Source organism: Panthera tigris, chromosome A1, assembly GCF_018350195.1.
Source record: "Panthera tigris isolate Pti1 chromosome A1, P.tigris_Pti1_mat1.1, whole genome shotgun sequence".
Taxonomy (NCBI): Eukaryota; Metazoa; Chordata; class Mammalia; order Carnivora; family Felidae; genus Panthera; species Panthera tigris.
The window spans coordinates 237,517,081-237,535,871 of NC_056660.1; the positions used below are offsets into that span (position 1 = coordinate 237,517,081).

Consider the following 18,791-nt stretch of genomic DNA (forward strand, 5'->3'; position numbering starts at 1 on the left):
GGCTCCCCATCTGCGGCAGTAACCGTCGTGCCCCCTGGAGCCGGAGCAGGAACCCGCCAGGCTGAGCCTCCGACTTTGCCCTTAGACTGGCTCCCCTCCAGTGAGTTTGCCCTGGTGCACTTGTGCAGAACGGGCATGTCGGCGGGGTGTCCCTTCTCTCCGCCACGGGACAGGACAAAATCCCAGTCCTGGCGCCCCGTCCCTGTGCCCCGGGCTCAGCCAGCCTTTCCCCGGTACACCCCGGCTCGCCGAGTCTCCTTAGCCTTCTGCGGGCGGCAGGGCTTTGTGTTGGGGCCGGAGCTGGGGTGAGAGGCTTGCCGGCCCGCCCTTCCGGCCCGGCCGCCCGGCTGTTCCAGGCACACCAGGCAGGAGAGTGTAACTGGGCAGTGACAGGGCCGCGGTACCAGAAGGTGAGGTGGCCGAATTAGGGCTGTGCCCCTGTTCCCGGGAAAGCTGTGGTGCCAGCTCCTGGCGCAGTTCCTTTCTGGGATCGCACAGCGGCCCCACATCCAGAATGGAGACCCCGAGGCCATGGGACACCGCCCACAGCCGGAAGGGCAGGGAGACAGGGAGAGAGTGTTGGCCAGCAAAGTTGGCCTCGGGGAGGCACAGCCACTGGCCTGCCCCTCCAACCTAGGGCCACACTCCTCGGAGCTCAGCCTGGCTCCCCAGAGGCCAGACTCCCGTCAGCCACCTCCCTGTCTCCGGTCTGGACCGGTTTGCAGGTCTGGGGCCATCAGACAAAGGCCTGACCATGAGAGTCTCTGGAGAGGTCATCCCGCCCCACCCCTCACCTCTGTGGGCTGCCCTGAGCCAGTGCTCCCGGGGGGGGGGGGGGGTGCGGGCAGCCCAGGGCTTCCCCGAGTCAGGCGGACCCTCGCCCTAGCGTTTGCCCTCGGAGCCGGCAGAGGCCCGTTTCCCCCCGCGGCAAAGCTGATCTCTCTGTTTCTCTGAAGCTGATGTTGGGCGTTAGAGTCCTGCAGAGCCTCGGAAGGACAGCTGCAGGGTGTCGTGTGCGTTTGTGCATCTGCGTATGTGTGTTGTGTGCCTGTGTCTGTGTCTGCGTCTGTGTGTTTTGGCTCTTTCTTGCTCAGGAGGAGGTGAGGGTTTGACCGCCCAGCCTTACAAGGGCTCCGGGCGGAGCCGCGGGACGAGGCCGGGAGTGTGCTCGGGCACGCTGCTGGCCCAGCCTCTGCCAGGTGCTAGTCCCAGACACCGCTGTCCCCAGGGAACAGGATCCCCAGGCCACCCTCTGGGCTGGGCCCTCTGCCCGGTCCGTGGACCCCAGGAGAGCACACCTCCACACCCCCACACCCCAACCCCAGACGGCGCGTCTACACTTGGTGCAACTTCACAACTGGGTCATGGGTTTCTGCTCCAGGGACGTTTCAGGGGAAAGTCCCATTTCCCTGGCTGAACTTTCTCGTCGGGAAGGAGGCCTGGCGATGCCCTCAGCTGCCGGGGAAGGCAGGCTGAGCCGGAGCCCAGGGCGCGGGCTGCCTAGCTCTGGTGTCAGAGAACCCGCCACCCGCTGGGCACACTCTGTTTTCTCTTTACTTAAATATTTCATGGCGCGCGGCCGTCGCGTAGACCCGGGAGCCGCCTCCAGCTCTCAGGGAGCAGAGCTGCCCAGAGCACGCTCGGCTTTGTCACTGGCCAGAGAATTCTCACCTTGGTGGTTTCTCAGGGCACGTCGTCACTTCCCTCCTTTGCTACTTATGCCCAGTTTGGCTTCTTGTGGGGTGGTGTCGTGGATTTGGAGACACCAATTCTCTTTAAACATCAAAAATTACATGATGGGGCGCCTGGGGGGCTCAGTCGGTTAGGCGTCTGGCTCTTGGTTTCAGCTCTGGTCACGATCTTATGGTTTGTGAAGTCGAGCCCCATGTCGGGCTCTGTGCAGACAGCACGGAGCCTGCTTGGGACTCTCTCTCTCCGTCTCTCTCTGCCCCTCCCCTGCTCACTCTCTCTGTCTGTCTCTCAAAATAAATAAATAAACATTTTGAAAAAAATTACATGATAAGTCTGTATTCAGTTAGCCACTATGCACACTGAAGTCTGTGTTCAGTTAACCCACTAGGGGGCTGTGCAGGCAGGCCCAGGACCCCGGCGGGAGCCCCCATTCTGCCCAGGACCGCCCTGTGCACAGGGCCTTCCCCGGGCGCCCAGCTGCTCTGCCCTCGCCTCCCCTCCCACCCAGGCCTGTCCCCGTGAGCAAGGGCTCCGCCGTGCAAACGTGGGCTCGGGCTGGGGGTTCCACAAGTGTGTCCAGGGATGTTGGCTACTATACAAATATGTAGGGAGGGGGTGGCAAAAGGCAAGAGGCAGCTACAAGCACAGGGTTAAAACATGCAAACATGCGTCAAAGGACACTATCCAAAGCACCCATAGAACGGGAGGAAATGTTTGCAGACGGTGTATCTGATGAGGGATTAATATCCAGAATATATGAAGAACTCTCACAACTAACAACAGCAAAGAGCAGTTTAAACAATGAGGAGAAGCCTTGAACGGACTTTATAAGAATGTCCAGTAAGCACATGGAAAGAACGCTCAACATCACCGATCGTTAAGGACATCAAAATCAAAATCACAAAAAGGTGCCGCCTCGCGCCCATTTGAATGGCTGTGATACAAAAGAGAAAGAAGCAGGTGTTGGCGAGGCCGTGAGAAATCAGAACGCTGGGCGCCGCCGGTGGGGACCGAGACCGTGCACCTGCTGTACAGTGTGGCGATTCCTCAAAACACTAAACAGAGTGACCGTGTGGCACAGGGACCCCACTCCTGGCCACGCACCCGGAGCGTCTGAAAGCAGAGACTTGGACAGGTTCGTACGCCCAGGTTCACGGCAGACAAAAACGTGGAAACAGCCCAGATGTCTTGTCGAGGGAACAATGGGTGAGGAAGACACCGTCCCTCCACGCACAGGACTATTTGCAGCCTTGAGAAGGAGGGACATCCTGGCACCTGCTACCACAGGGATGGACGTGGGGGACGGTGCCCTGGGAGCTGAGACACAAGACTGTCCACATGGGAGGTCCCGGGAGGAGTCCCAGGAGGGCAGGACGGGCGGGGGCGCCAGGCCCCAGGAGGGGCTGGAGAGAGAGTGTTTCACGGGGACAGAGTTCAGGAAGAGGGGCCGCCGGGGAGATGGCTGCCCAGCAGCTGAACCGTAAAGACCATGGCTGCAAGTTTTAAGCTTCATGTTATGTATATTTTGCCGCAGCAAAAAAAAAAAAAAAAACACCTATGAAAAAAGCAAACCGGAGAGGAGGGTGAGAGGAAACCAAATTCATCCCCTCCCCCACCCGCCCCTTGCAGAGACAGGGGCTCCGGATTTCCGAGGAGAGGGGGAGGAGGCCTGAGAGGCAGCTTTGATTAAATCAATTCTCGCCAGCCAGCTCTCCCAGGGGTGAGCCCATTCTCATCTAAATTACTCTCTGCAAGGTGTGACCTCAGGACTTTGGCAGGAGATATTTTTGTGCAGGGACCTTCCTGTTTCAAGCAGCACCCAGGAGAGTTTGGCTTGCTGCCCTGTGGGGAGGAGCTGTGGGCCCGGGACGACCCCCCCCCCAACTCCCATACTGCCCTGCCCCCAGCCCGCTCCTCCAGGGACCAAGCAGGAGCCCTGGGCCCCGACCACCCAGTGGGGAAGCCCCCCCCACCACCCCGGACACATGGGGGACAGCACTCTTGGCCACGAGGCCCACAGCCCCTCGCCCTGCTATCCTGAATGCCCCGAAGCAGGAGGCCGAGTTCTCTAGTTCTCCTCTGAAGGAAGGGCGGGTGCAGGGCACCGGGTGGTCTGCCTTTGGCTCCGCTTGGGTGGCCTGTCCTTAGAAATGGGGACAGCGGCTGCTGCCTGCACTTTCCCTTTCCAGATGCAGCACTTACTGGTTTTTGCCTCAGAGTTGGCCTTGCTGGGGATCAGGGACCCAGCTTCCTGCCCCTGGAGGAGCCTGAGACCCCCCCACACACACACACAGGAGGCAGGCAGCCCCCCCAGATGGCCCCCTGGGTTGTCGTGCTGTGTCTCAGCCACAGGCAGGGCGTGCGGGTGTGTGTGCATACTTGTGTGCGGTGCGCGTGCATGCAGGTGTGCATGCATGCAGGTGTGTGTGCCCGAGTGTATGCGGGCATGTGTGCGGGGGTGTGTGCACGTGTGTGTGGGTGTGTGTGCACGTGTGAGGTCTCTCCTGCCTGCAGGGCGGGCGGCAGAGCTTTGCCTCCTGGTGGAGACTCCTGCATGATGCCATCACGAGCCGGGCAGACGTGGCCCCCAGTCCTCGCTGGGCACAGGGAGCCCGAGCCCTCCTTCCTGCAGCAGCCCCAGGCCTGGTGCCACCCCCAGTGGGCCGAGTGGGCGCTTCAGGGCATCAAGTGCTCTGAAAAGTTCCCTAAAAACTGTGGTGGAGCCGTGATGCTCACTATAGGCACCTGGGGAAATGTGGAAACTTCCGTAGTTGGGGCCCACAGAGAAGTGGAACCAACAGGATGTGTGTATAGAGAGAAAGACGGGGATTTATTTTGACGAATTGGATTGTTCATGCAGCTGTGCCTTGGTGAGTCTGAAATCTTCAGGGTGGACAGCAGGCAGGAGACCCAAGGAAGGGCTGTCGTGCCCACAGGCCGTCTGCTGGCAGGAGTCCTTCCTGCCTGGGGAGGTCAGCTTTGGTTCTATGTAGGCCTTTGACTGATTAGACGAGGCCCACCCACGTCTGGAGGCAGGGGGACCGCTTTACTCAAAGCTCCCCCCTTTCAGTGTTAATCTCATCCAAAAAGCATCTTCACAGAAACACCCAGAATAATGCGTGACCTGATAATCTGGGCACTGTGGCCCAGGCAAGTTGAGACATCGAATGAACCATCACAATAATGGAAAGAAAAAGGCCTCAGAAATAGTCACTATGAAAAAGCTTCTTCCAGGCCGCCTCTGTGTGTCTGTGTGCACACGCACGTGCACGCACACGGGGATGAATCGTGGTGCACATGCTCTTTCAAACTTTGTCTCTTAACGGAAATGCTTTTCGGAGCAAAAGTGCCTTCGTTCTCTGGCCCTGAGTGTTGAAGGAAGCCCTTATAAAGCCCCCAGGACACAAAACTTGAACAACCAGGCTTCCAGCCTCGGCAAGTCCTCAGCAAAAGGCTACACGTTTATTTACCAGTCCTGTTAGGCGCTCTGGGTCCGTGCTCCGAGCCGTGCCCCAGAGCTGGTGGCTCGCTCCTCTGTCATGCTTGTGGCCGACGCTGGTGTCACGGGGTCAGTTTCCAGTGGTTGGACACGTGCTTCACGAGCTTCGGAGGCTCTGCTGGGATTCGGGGACTCGGAGAGGAGACAGCGTGGCTGCGTGGCCGCTCCTGAAAGGAGGGAAGGGCTGGGGGGGGGGCGGTTGGAGGCAAGGGCCTGTTTTTCCTGTTCACGCAGATGGTCGCTTCAGAAGAGCACGGCAGCCACCCGCTGTGTCCCGTCCGTCCTGTTTCCCGCCCCCCTCCCCCGACCTGCACACACACTGGACCACTGGACGGCAAGCTGCTGTGCTTGACGGACCTCCCTGGACGTCGTTCTGCGGGTGCCCGCGGGCGGTCTGTCTGCCCCTCGCCCCGTGGTTGGGCTGTACCCTCTTCTCTCTGTGGTTGGATTCGGGGGACGGTGCAGGTGGGACGGCCTGGCTGGAGACTATTTAGAGTCCGGATTGGAATGGGGGACGCGGGGGTTTCACTCGGTGGGGCCAGGTGGCTGGGGGTGCCCCGGAGCATGACCAGGCGCCTCCCTCAGGTCGCTCCACTCCCCTCGACTCCCCTCGGTGGGACCGGCGGGTCCTTTCAGACACGCTCTGTGAGGACAGTGTGCACGGAGCCTGGCCGCACTGCCTGAGCTCAGGGAGCAGGTTCAGGGCACTGTAGGCGGAAAAGCGGGACTGGGAGTGGGGGAGGACCCCAGAGAAAATCGACGGAGACCCCACATTTCTCCTGTTTTCGTTTGAGAAGAATGCCTCGGAATGTTCTGGAGCTCCAGAGGCTCCCCTTCCTGGGCTGTGGAGGACTCTGCCTTCCAGGAGGTGCTTTCCCTGGGGCACGGCTGTCACACACGGGCTCTCTCCCGACTGCACGCCCCCGCGTCTGGCACAGGACAGGGCCTCCCTCTGCCCCTTCATGGCCTTGCCGAGCACGCGCACGGGACGCAGCGCCACGCCGAGGCGGGGACGGGCCGAGTGGAGTCCCTCTTATTGTCCTCCTGCCCACCTGCTTTTGTGTGTTCCGCGCTCTGCACGCGTGGCCCAACGAGCAGAAGCCACCAGAAGAGCGGATGGGGGGGGGGGGTTGGGGAGCGTGTAGAGGCCCCTCCCGGCCGGGGGTCCACTGCTGGGGTTTGGTATTCTGGGAAGCAAGCTCAGGGAGGGGAACAGAGGAGAGGAAGGGAGGAGGGCGGGGACAGCGGGAGGCAGATGGTGATCTCCCTCCCCCGGTTGGGGCCGCGCCTGCCCGGGGAGCTTGCGGGGAGCTTGCGGCGGCCGCATGAGGGGCCCGTCCTCGTCCTCGGTGGCCGGCAGGGCCCAGGGGCGGGCGGGACGGGTGAGGCCGAGTGGCGTGACTGTGGCCGCATGGTGCGGGGAATGGCGGTCTCTCCAGGGTAACGGCGGCCGGCGACTCCTGTGTGCCTCTGACCCAGCTCTCGGAGCCTCCTGAAAGTGTCCACGGTAACGGTGCCCGAGACAAAACAGCTCGTTTCTCTCTCCCCGTGTGGTGCCCGAGAGCCATTCACTCGTCCGTCATTCTTTCCCGCCTTCGCTCCTGCCGCCCACCCTCGTGCCCCGTCCTCGGTCCGAGCTACCCGACAGGCCGCGGGCTCCCCGATGGCAGCCACCGGCCACAGGTGGCCGTGGACATGTGGACTGTGGCTGGGGCCCACCTAAGAGCTGGATTTAAATTATTCAAATCTTTAACTAACTTGAACTTAAACTTAACCAACCACACGTGCTGAGTGGCCGCGGCCACTGGGCGCGGAGGGCCCGGCCCAGCAGGCCACGGACCAGAGCCACGGCTCCAGAGCGTCTGCTCCGGGATTCCGACGATGGAGCAGGGGGGCGGGGCGGCGTTGGGGCTGAACTGTGTCTCCACAAAATCCTCTAGCACGTGACCGCACTCGGAGAGGGTCCTTGAAGAGGAGGTTAACAGAGCCTTCCGCACGCCGAGGATACCGGCCTCAGGGGAAAGCGCCTTGCCCACGCCCGGCTCTCCGACTCTCAGCCGGTGTGCTGTCTACACCGCCAGCCTGTGCAGCCTGTGTCAGCTCAGCCTCCTTGGTGCCCCCGGCGGCTCCCCTGAGCAGTCTCCCCGTTGTGGTCCATCGCGAGGGCGCCGAGCCACAGCCAGCACAGGGACCCTGCGCCCTCCCCGGCCAGGGGCTCCTGGACTGCCTCACCTGGACCGAGGCACACGCCTGTCCCTGCAGCCGCCTCCCTGTGGCTCTCCTGCCCCTCCCCCGCAGGCCACCTGAGCCCTCCCCAGGGCCCCGGGCTCCTCCTCGCTGCCTCTTGTTGCTTGGAGACCCGAGTGTCCCCGTCCCCCTGGACTAGAGACAGAGTGGGGTGGCCGGCTGTGTTGCTGTGTCAGGCTTCCCTTGGGGGCTGCTGGAGGGGCTTGAGGGGAGCAGGTGACGCCACCAGGCCTGGGGCTGTTCCTGAGGGTCCTGGGGATGCAGACCAGTGGTTAGGGTCGTCCCCAAGAGACTCCAGGGACACCCCCCACTGAGCCACCTGGAGGGAAAAAGCAGCCAAGATCAGGGGCTGCCTCCTGAGGAGAACGGCCTGTATGAGCTCACACAGGCTTGTGGCTCCCACCCCTGGGTGGGGGCTGTAGGGTCCTGTGGGTCTGGCTGCCCCCACCGTGGCCCGCAGGAAGTATGAACCTGCTCGCACCCACACAGCTATATGCAGGGTTCCTTCCCACCCGTGGATCCAACCTGGGCCGAGTGACCGCCCTGAGCTCCCCAGCCCAGTGTAGATGTGGGCTTGGAGTCCTCCCAGCTGAGAACTGTGCTTCTCGGGGGTCTCGTGAGGGTGGTTCCTGGGGGGGTGCTGACCCATGCAGGGAGGAGCGAGCCCCTCGGCCGACACCCCCCTGGGCCTGTCCCATGCCTTTGGTGCACTGAGACTCAAGGCTGTTCTGGGAGGCAGAGGGGCGGGCTGGTGGATTCTAGCACGTTCCAGCACGCTTAGCACCTGAGGCCGGTCTTCTCAGCTGATCACTTCTGGGACCGGTGGCCTGAGTCACACGCACCAGAACTGTGCTTTAGGGACGTGGAGAAAGCACTCTGGAAACCTGAGTGCTCAGAGGGCCAGCATGAGGTGTGCCCTAGGACAGCGGGGCAGAAGGAGCTCACAGAACCACGTAGAATGAAGCTGCCCTGGGGAAAAGCAGGCTTGCTGCTGGGGTGTGTGTGGGGGGGGTGACAGGGTTGTAGAAACGGCTGTCCAAGGGGTCAAGCAGGCCATGCTGTGGAGCCCCCTTTCCTCTGCGCCCACCCATCGGGACCACTTCTCTGAGATGAGCCACTCTCCTGGGTGGGCCAGGCCTCACTGCCTCTGCCCGCTCACAGCTCGGGGAGGGGACCTCCTGAGAACGAGGCTGCCTTCCCGCCCTGTCCACCCCCACCCCGTGCTGCCCTTGGCCCCCGCTTTGTGTGTGGGCCCACGCGTCACGGTCCCGGGGGATGGTGCTGTCACCAGCCCGGCTCCCTTCCACGGGGGACTTGCCAGGCCCCCGCGAAGGCCGGGGAAAGCACTCCTTCCCTCCTCCTGCCCGGGGCCCGGCCCACGAGGGTGAGGGTGAAGCCTGGCTTGTGGGGCCGTTGGGGGTCCCAGGATGCACCTGTTGCTGGCCTGAGCCCCTCCACCCCCGGCAGCCCTTCCAAGCTCAGGACCTCAGCTGTCCCCCTTTGAAAGGCCGGATGGTAGGTGGGGGTCCATAGGGACAGGGCACGGTTGGTCTCCTGCCCCGAAGCTGTTCCCTGAGGACACGTGTTTTATGACCGTGGCAGAAAGCCATGCGTTTTGGGTGAGTTAGTGGCAAGCAGACAGCCACCGGCGGGCCTGCCAGCCTGTCCCACTGTCCGAGATGGTCCCACTGTGTGCCGAAGGCCACAGAGAAGCTTTGGGGTCTGCCCCTCCTGGAGCCCCCTCCCTGAGAACCAGAAACTTCCAAGTTTGGACCTTATCTTGTGTTGGTTTTGAGGCTAGCAGGGGGGCTGAATGATGGCCCCCAAAGGATACGTCTGCGTCCTAGCCCCTGGTGCCTGTGAATGGGCCTGGTTGGGAAAAGCGTCTCTGCAACGTGATTGAGTTAAGGATGTGGAGGTGAAGAGGTCATCCTGGGTTCTCTGGTGGCCTGAGTCCATAACCACTGTCCTTACAAGAGACACAGAGGAAGACACAGGCACGCACAGGAGAGACCACGTGAGGAGGAGGCAGAGGTTGGAGGGCCAGGCCCCGAGGGAGAGGCAGGAGGGACCCCCCCCCCAACCCCGGGGCCTCCAGAGGGAGCACAGCTCTGTGACCCCTGGCTGTGGGACGTGTGGCTCCAGAGCCTTGAGAGCAGGCTCCCCTGTGTTGGACCCCGTATGTGGCTGGGTTCCAGCAGCCGCGGGGTGCTCGTCCTGTCAGGGGTGCCAGAGGGGTGGGCTGGTTCGCCTGGGAGCCATTTCTGGAGAGGGTGGGGCGCAGGAGGAGGTGCAGAAGCTCGGCGTGCCCCGCTCAGGTGGCATCGTTGTGGCTGGTGCCCTGTAGCTGCCGGCTGCTCCTGGCGCGGGGCCCAGCCCCGCCGTCCGCATCTACAGGGGCGGGTAGCCCCCAGCCCCGCCCGGGCCGAGCGCCGCCGACCACCTGCTCCAGGGCTTCCCAGGGCCTTGTCCAGCCGCCGTCCCTGGAGGGAGAGGCTGGACCCCAGCAGGGAGGGGACAGCTGTGTCCCACAGCGAGTGGATGACGGACGGAGCAGGGCCGAGGGGTGCTGGAGGGGCCGGCGAGGCTGGGACCTGACCCGACACCCGGGAAGCGCTGGGTCAGATGCCGTGTCTGCAGCCACCGGTGTGGTGCCGCCGGCCGGCCGCCGTCCCCCCCGGGAGAGCCGCATCCGCCGCCTGCTCACACGGACCCCACGGGACGGCCCCCGTGGGCTTCCTCGCGGAAGCCACGAGGGCAGCCCCGGCCGACGTGCTCCGAGCGCGAGCCCGCCGAGCTGAGCCTGTTTGCGCATCAGCTTTTGCGGAGGCGGAAGCGGAAGCGAGCGGCCTCCTCCGGCCCGCGCTCACTCCGGGCCACCCGCTGTCTTATCCCGGGGTCCCCGGGGCTTGGCTCCTGTTCGGAAACATGCTTTCCTCGAAGTGCAGTCGTGGCGGTAAGACCCAGCAGGGGTGAGGCTCCCGGTTGGGACGGCGGGGTTCGGAGCGTGCGGCAGTAAGACGGGACGCAGCCCCGAGGGCCGTGCCGCGGACTACCCCGTTTCCGTGCCTTCGTGCGCACGACACCGTCCAGAGCGTGTGTGCGGGCTCCCGCAGGAGGGCACACGCGCTCCGCGCCTCTTTGGCTGCGTCTGGGGACGCGGGCAGCTGTGGGGTCAGTGCGCCGGCGCACATGTGAGCTGCCGCGTGCCTTTCCCTTCTTGTCGGGCTGACGGGGCGGGGGAGCCCGGACTCGGGCGAGAGCTCAGGGCGCGGCCCTGGAACCGGGCAGCCCCGCGCGCCCCCTGCGCCAGGGACTTGGTCCCCGCCGCCCACGGCACACGGGCGTCTGGGGAGGCGTCGCACACCTGCGAGGAGCTCCCGGTCCACTTTGCAGACCGTGGCACCCCTGTGGCAGGACAGCGTGGCCGGGGACGGGCGGCAGGCGGGCTGAGGAGCCCGGACAGGGCCCGTGACAAGAGCGCGGTGACAGGGGGCGGGGGCTGGGGCCGGCGTCCCCCTGGGGTCAGCGGGTCCGGGCCACAGGGTCAGGCGCGGGCCGTCGTCACGGGGAGAAGGAAGCTGGGGGCTTTTCCCCGGGAGTGACGCTCCACCCCAGGTTTTCTGTCCCCAACATGGTGACTGTCACCCAACCTGCACGAAGGACGTGTGATTTAGCGGCAGTGGGAGACGGCCCGGCAGAATCCGTTCCGTGGTCTCGCCTGCTGAGCAGCCGGGTGCTGGGGGGCAGGCCTGGGGCGGATCTCGGCGCGGGGTGCCACGTCCCCTCAGCCTTGTGAGTTCAGATGACGCGCTGCAGCAAGGAGCAAGCAGGCAGGGCCTTGAGTGCAAAGGTCACTTTCCGGAAAGGTGCCCTAAGCTGCCCCGATGTCCAGCCCAAAGGCGACAGTGCAAAGGCCCTGGGGCAGTGGCAAATTCAAGATGGGGCCTTGGACATGAAGAAGACATGGGGCGGGCACTGGCAGAGGGAGCTGTGGTGACGGGGTGGGCGCATCACTGATCTGGCAGACACGCCCAGGCGGGCAGGGGACTGGCAGAGTGTCACAGCGGAAGGGTGGGGGCTGGCAGGGGTGGGGGCAGTGCTGCGGATGCAGGGACGGCAGGGACGAGGAAACTGCCTCCTGTGTGGTTGGTTAGGGGGTCGAGCTGGCTTTCCGTGGCCAGTTCTGGGTTGCATGCGCAGCGGTCACCGGTCAAGTCTTGACCGTCTGGACCTATGGCGCCAAGGCCGTGGGCAGGGTCCCGTCGTCCTGTCCTGTGCCCTGAGGCTGCATGGGGAGCAGGCTCCGGGTCACCCCTGGACTCGGACCTCTGTTTGCCTGTTTGTGTTCAGATTTCCACGAGGTGGGAGGACAGCCCGTGAAGTGGAGGCAGGATGTGCTTGAAGGGGTGGAGACCCCAGGGGAAGGAGCGACCTCGAGGTGACCAGTGAACAGCTGCTGGCCGCGCACCACGGGGCCCGTTCGTGATGGTCCTGGAGAAGTACCTTCCGCAAGAGCAAAGGCCCTGGGGTCACCCGTGCGGGGCACGGCTTGCAGGAGGCTCCCAGCGGGGACAGCACACTGGCTTGCTCTCTCGCTCTGCTCTCCATTTGGGGGCTTCCTCGTGCCCACCCCCGGCGCCGGCTGGGCCGGAAAACACGCAGACAAGGCTGGGCAGGCTTCTTTCGCCGTCTGGGCCCCGATGGCCCCTCTGCCTCGGGTCGCTGGCCTTCTCGTGCTGGGAGGGGGTTCCGTCCTGAGGACGGGTCCTTGGACGCTGAGTCACGGGCTGTGCGGCGGGCGCTGCACCCCCTCCGTCCTGTGCGGTGCCCAGGCCTACCCTGGAAACACGTGGCTGGGGCACCCTCGCCTTTCTGGCAGGAGATCGTGTGGGCTGTAAGAAATGATGAAAACATGCACGTGACTACTTGCTCCTGCCTAATTCCCTCCCTGGGGGCAGAGTCCCCAGGGAGCACTGGAAAATCTCACACGCCCTGGGAGAGGCAGGCTGGCAGGGACCCTGAAGCCACCGCAGCGCAGAGGGGTCGCGGCCGGCTTTGTCGGCCCGCACCCCCACCTCACGCCGCGAGCGTGGGATGGCCAGACCCAGCGGCCGGCAGGGCAGTGTGCCCGTGACGCTTCAGTGTCAGGTAAACACAAGCAACACGAGGAAGACTCCTCACCAAAATAAAAGTCAGCATGTATCTGAAACTCCAATTTGACTGGGCACCGTGTGTGTATCTCACGACCCCCATCTGGGGGTCCTTTGACCACGGGGTCCTGGAGGGAAGGAGGCTGGGACCACACTTAGCGGAAGCACCCTGAACGAGCTGAGGTGTGGGGGGGATGTTGGAACAGCCTCAGCCCAGTGAGTGGGGGTGCGGGGGGCGGGGTGCTCACCGCAGAGGGAAGACCATCTACGCAGGTGGTTGGGGGACTTCCGGTGTCCCTCTCGGGGGTCGGGTCCTGGGGGTGACACTGCCCACCTCCCTGTGCCGCCAGGCACATCCTCGACAAGGAGCTGGTTGAGACACCAGGGCGGACCTCCCACCGCTCACCGGGAGCGGGCTTGCGAGGTCTGGGGAGGGACGGGTCACGTAGGGCGCCCAACACAGAGCAGAAGGGGAGATCCTGTGCCTGGCCGCCTCTGCTGCCCTCACGGCCTGTGGTGACCGCCCACAAGGGGGCCGTGCAGGGCTGTGTGTATCTGTTGAGTCTCCAGAACCTTCTGCGTGTGGTGCCGGCACCTGGCTCTCCGGTGCGGGCTCCCACACGAGCTGGCAGCTTCTGGACAGACAGGGTCTGCTGGGCTGGAGGGCAGCGTCCAGGCCCCTCGGGCGAGTAACAGGGCGGCCAGTAGGGGGCGGACAAGGACCTTGGGAGCCGCAGGCCGTGGGGTCAAAGTCAGACTCGCTCCCACCTCGAGCTCTGATGGAGGACTGTTTTTTGGTGAGGCCGCCTCGTCCTTGGCTTACCTCTGAGACCTCGTCCACATGCCAGGCCCTACTCGTTCCCTGGCTGCTGTTGGATCCTGCCGGGAGGCCAGGGGCTGGAGGAGGAGTTCCGGAAAGTTCCAGCCCAGCCTCAGGGCCCTGACTCCCACCCGGTCCCGTCCTCCTGCCCTCCCCCAGCTCCCACTGGGGAGTCAGGGGCGTCTCTCCCACCCCAGTGTCCTAGGCCCCTGCAGCCCCCAGGCGGGGCTCCCCATCAGTCCAAGCTGTCCCTGAGGCTGCAGCGGCCCTTCGGAGAGGCGTGCCCTGCTCAGGACACTCCTGAGGGACCTGCCCCGGGGACCCCACCTCAGGCCGGAGCAAGGGCTGGGGCCTCTGAAGATTCTGAAGGGTTCAGGAGCTGCCCAAAGTGGCTGCCTCAGTGGGGTCCAGGGGGACAGTCACCGCCGCAGCTAAGACTCGAGTTGACCAGGTATGTGCAGTTTCAGGTGATTTTCCATGTACTTTCTCAACCACATCCAGAAATAAAGTCTTGGAGATGGTATCAAGGACTTGGTGGGTTTGCTCACTCCCCTCTTTAGGGGAGAGTGGGGGTGTGTGCAGGGCAGTCCCCTCCCTGGACACCTGACCCCAGCCCTGAGGGCTTGGCGCCCAGGACCTGGGGGACCGGAGGACAGCAGGGCGGCAGGGGACTTCCCACCTCCGACACAGTGCGTCTTCCCCTTTCGAATCCCCAGGTCTGGGCATGGCCGTCTGGCAGCTCCTGGAAGCTGAACTCCAGGGGGCCTCTGGGCACCACCCCAGCCAGAACCTTCTGCTGTCTCCTTTGGTCACGCCTGTCACACCCGCCAGGGCCCAGGCTGCTGCTTCCCCCAGGACTCCCAGGTGCTCTCAGGGTTCTTCCTGTGGGGCTTGGAGGCCCTGGCCAGGCCCCTGGTTGAGGCCAGTGGGACCCGGGGGGCCCTGCGGCCGGTGTGTCCTGCTCTGGTGGGGGCCTGTGCTCCCCAGGAGGGGCTGGAGGGCAGAGGGGGAAGCCATGGGAGTTTCTGGGGTCTCGGGCTGGCCCTGCATGGTCCCCTGGTGACTCTCTTGGTGGCCTGGGGCAGGGTGTCACCAATGTGCCCTGGCTTTCACCGTGCTGGAGGCACTGCTCAGCCCGGCAGCCCTCTCCACTCTCAGACTTGCTTAGCTGAAACTACACAGACTTGTAGAATTTAGCTTTTAATTGTGGCAAAATAGGGGCACTCGGGTGGCTCTGTCTGTCAAGCGTCGGGCTCTTATTTCAGCCCCGGGCACGATCTCACAGTGCGTGGGATGGAGCCCCGCATCGGGCTCTGTGCGGATGATGTGGAGCCTGCTTGGGATCCCTTCTCTCCTCTCTCTGCCCCTCCCCTGCTCGTTCTCTCTCTCTTTCTCAAAATAAATAAAAATAAACTTAAAAGAAATAATTGTGGCGAAACGTACAAAACACAAAAATTTCCGAGCATCTACACTGAGTGCAGCCGACCCACCGGCCATCACGTCACCCTCCCAAACCGGAGCTCTGTCCCCAGGAAACACGCCCTCCCTGCCCTGTCTGACCTCCAGGCCTCGGGGGCCCTGGGGGGAGCCGAATGGGTGCTCTTGGACGCCTTCCTTGTCTTTACCGTGGTTTTACCAGTGCGCTGGAGACTTGGCCTGGCCTGTCTCCTGTCTTCCTGCGAGCTGCCCGCCGCCCCACGCCCTCCTGTGCCTGCCCTTGGCCATCCAGAAACGCCCCGGACACGTTCGGCAGCCACTGGCTGGCTCCCACTTGGCGTCTGCATCTCGGTGGCCCCCTCCCCGCCTTGCCGTCCCTCTGGCTCCCCTCCTGCACGCAGAGGCTGGGGCTGCTCCCAGGACGCGGGGGTCCGGCTCCCCTGCCCCTCAGATGGTACCTACCCCGCCCGTCGGCTGGTGTGGCACACGGCCACGGAGTCTCGCCGTGCTGTGTTTGCTCGGACAGAGGTGTTTGAGTTCCAAACACCTGCAGCCCCACCTGGTGCCGCCTGGGCGGGTCCAAGCGGGCGCAGGGGCTCTGCCTCTCGGAGCCACGAGGCACAGCTTTCCCTGAAGCAGTGAGGGGCCCATGTGGCTACCACACCCACCCTGTGCCCTGTGCCCTGTGCCCCAGGGATGGACGCAGGGGCGGCACCATGGCCTGGTGGTGGCTGTGGGAGGCTCCTTGGGAAGGTGCCCTGACATCTAGAAGACATGGCTGTACCTCAGGAAGGGCAGAGCCCTGGGTGGACACACACGTGCTCACACACACACACACACACACACACACACTTCCATGCACTTCACGGGGACTGATGGGAACCAGGGAGACTGCCTCCTGCCTCCCCCCTCCTGCCTCCCACCTCCCACCTCCCACCACTGGTGGGACCAATCTTGGGTAGCCAAGCTCATTGGTTAGCAAATACTCATTGAGCACCGTTGGGTGCTGTGTTGGGTGATGGAGGACAAGACACATTTCCTGCATCTGAGAAGGGTAATTCTAGAACCTTCCATCAACAGGGTGAGGAGGAAAGAAACCAGTGTCCAGAAGATGTGCCTCAGGATATCAGGAGACTTGATGGCCCGGGACCAGCCCAAGGTCCCGGCCTCCCAGACTAGCTGACTGGCTGGTGGGTCTGGTGCTTGTTTACGTTAACTTTGTTTCTCAGCGAGAGGTGGTGTTGGGTCTCCGGGCGCCTGCCCGGTTCTGCGTGAGAGCTGTGTTGTCGTTCGGGTCCTGTTTCTTGTGCTGTGGACAATAAAGACTTTATCTAGGCGACTGGGGCTAAGTGACCTTGATTCACTGGACTCTGGATTGACGCCCGCTTCCTGCCCAGGCGGGACTGGTTGGCACGGGGCGGTGTCCCAGCCACGCCCCCTCTGCCCTCCACCGCCGCCCCTAGTCCTTCTGGTGGACACCCGCGTGTTTAAGTCAACTTGCACCGACTTGTGATGCGAGGAGTCAGAAATGCACAATTCCTCCTTGTGCTTCTTCCTGAGCGGCCGGGAGGTGATGAAACCTCCTCCGGGGTGAAGACAGGACGCCGTGTCCCTGCAGCTAGGGGCACGTTGACGCGTTTGCCGGCCGTGGCACGTCTCTTCGTGGCTCCCCCGTGCAGGTCCTCGATGACCAACGTTGATCCGATAAACGAGCCAGGCAATATTGCTTTTTTTAACTATCTGCGAAAGTTGAATATAGTTGCTGTTATTTCTTCCCTAAGTGTTTAGAAAACAACCCGTATGCGGCCATCTGGGCCGTGGGGTGGGTGTGTGTGTGCGTGTGTGTGCGCGTGAAGGTTTTAATTTCCTCACGAGACACCGTGCTCTTCAGAGCTGCTCTCTCTTCTTGCGATAATTTGGGCAGGTTGTGTTTCCCACGGAATTTGTCTACATGTACACTTTAAAAATGATTATCGCCAAGTATTCGTCACATCTCCTGTCAGTCTCAATGTCACAAACCAGGGATGTGAAACAACAGAAGCGCTACCCTCCGCCGTCCGGCCGCTGCGGGCCCCGTGTCAAGGGGTAGGCGCTGCCCCCAGAGGCTCCGGGTGGCCCTGGGCTGCACGGCTCACCCTGTCTGTGTCAGGCCGAGACTGCCTCCTCCTGCTGTTCAAACCTGTCTCCTCTTAACACCAGCAGCGCCCACCGGCCCCGGGGTGACCTTGCTTGAACTTGATGACTTCTGCAAAGACCCTGTGTCTAAATGAAGCCACATTCACAGTTTTGAAGTGGATTGAGATTTGCTTGTGATTCTGCCGGACGGTCACGCGTCTTTGGGGAGAATACGCTGTGTGGCCGTTGGGTGTGTGTTCTAGCATCCACCGGTGAGGCCAATCTCGTTACACATGGGTGCAAAGTTCATTTGTCTGCACTGAGTTTTTGCCTTTGTCCACTCATTCCATCAGGTACTGAGAGGTATGTGCGAAAACCCATTAGCGTGGACGTTCGTCCGTGTTTGCTTTCAGGGACAAGGGTGCCGGGGCACATGTCCTCAGAAGGGCTTGTGGCAAGGCGTCTGGGTGGCTCAGTGGGTCGAGCGTCCGACTGCGGCTCAGGTCATGATCTCTCAGTTCATGCGCTTGAGCCTCGCATCAGGCTCTGCAGAGCCCGGAGCCCGCTTCGGATTCTGTGTCTCCCTCTCTCTCTGCCCCTCCCCCGCTCACACTCTGTGACTCTCTCTCTCTCAAAAATAAGGAACAAAAACTTCTAAATATTTTTTAAAAAGAAGGGCTCATCAGTGGTGCGTTCACCCGGTGAGCCAGTGCGGGATCCTCTCTTCTTGCCTTCTCTGGTATTAAACGTGTATTTTCATTATTCCGTTTCCTCCAGCGGCTTCCTGCGACTCTCGTGGCTGTGCCTGGCTTGTTGGGGTGGGTGTTCACACGGTCACCTCTCACCTGTGGGGCCCGTGCTCCTGAGCAGTTGAATTCAGTAGACGGACTTCACGTCTCGTGCGTTTGCCGCCACGCCGTGTCGCCGGCACCGTGTGCGTCCTGACCCACCTCCCACCTCCTCCCCGGTTACTGCAAATCTCCGTGCTGCTGTCCGGAACCGCCTGCCTTCAGCTTGGGAGGAATTTTCTCGGGTGTTGTTTCCTGGGAATGTCATTGTCTTCCCTCGTTTTGCATGACTGTATTTGCTGGCGTGGACGGCGAGGTGGCCAGCTGTGGCCTCCGTCCCGTGGTCTGTGGCGCCCGCGGAAGCCGACGTGGCAGACGCTCTCTGGTTCTGCTTCTGTAGTGTGTGTGTCCTCCCTCCCGGGAGCAGGAAGTGGCAGCCACGCGGTCTTAGTCAACCTGCTTTCCATTTATTTTCTCGGCGCTCATCACACTTTGACATGTTTTCGGGCTGTGACGCTTGTCTCTGAGAGGACCTTGCCGGTCACCTTCGAGGTTTTGAGCTATAAGGCCCGAGCGACCTTGCTGTGCTCCAGCCGTGATCAAAGCTTTTTTTTTTTTTTTCTTAAATGTATTTTTGACTCATTGCCCCGAGAAAATAGAAATTAATGACGTGTGGCATTTACACAAAAAGTATTTCTCTGTAGATGGCGGGGAGGCTTCGCACTTTCTCTGTCAGCTCTCGTGTGATTCAAGCCAAAACTTTAATGTTTGAACGAGGCACTTAAACCCAGAGATAGTTATCTCACTCAGAAACTGTGGCTCAAGCACACTGCCCCTTTTCTCCCCCTAACGGAATAGAAGAAAGTCCAGAAAAAGGTGAATTTGGGTTCAGGCTGCCACGCAAAATTGGCAGTTTCGAGCTTGAGGCGACGGCTCAGCCGGTTGGAAACCGTCCGGCAGGCAGAGCGCGGCTGGGTCTCTGTGTGCCCTCGCCCCCGGCTGCCCCTCGGGGCCCACGGCCCCCAGACACGCACACGGGC

The 18,791-nt window shown here is 62.5% G+C and overlaps 1 protein-coding gene across 1 annotated transcript in view; it reads left to right on the plus strand.

Annotated features, from left to right (window-relative positions):
• Positions 1–10,324: 10,324 nt before the first annotated feature.
• SLC12A7 (solute carrier family 12 member 7) overlaps positions 10,325–18,791 on the plus strand; it is a 54,427-nt gene continuing 45,960 nt past the window's right edge. The window contains exon 1 of the mRNA XM_042998093.1: positions 10,325–10,394. Coding sequence (XP_042854027.1) covers positions 10,367–10,394 — 28 coding nt within the window. The 5' untranslated portion in view covers positions 10,325–10,366. The remainder of the gene's footprint in view (positions 10,395–18,791) is intronic.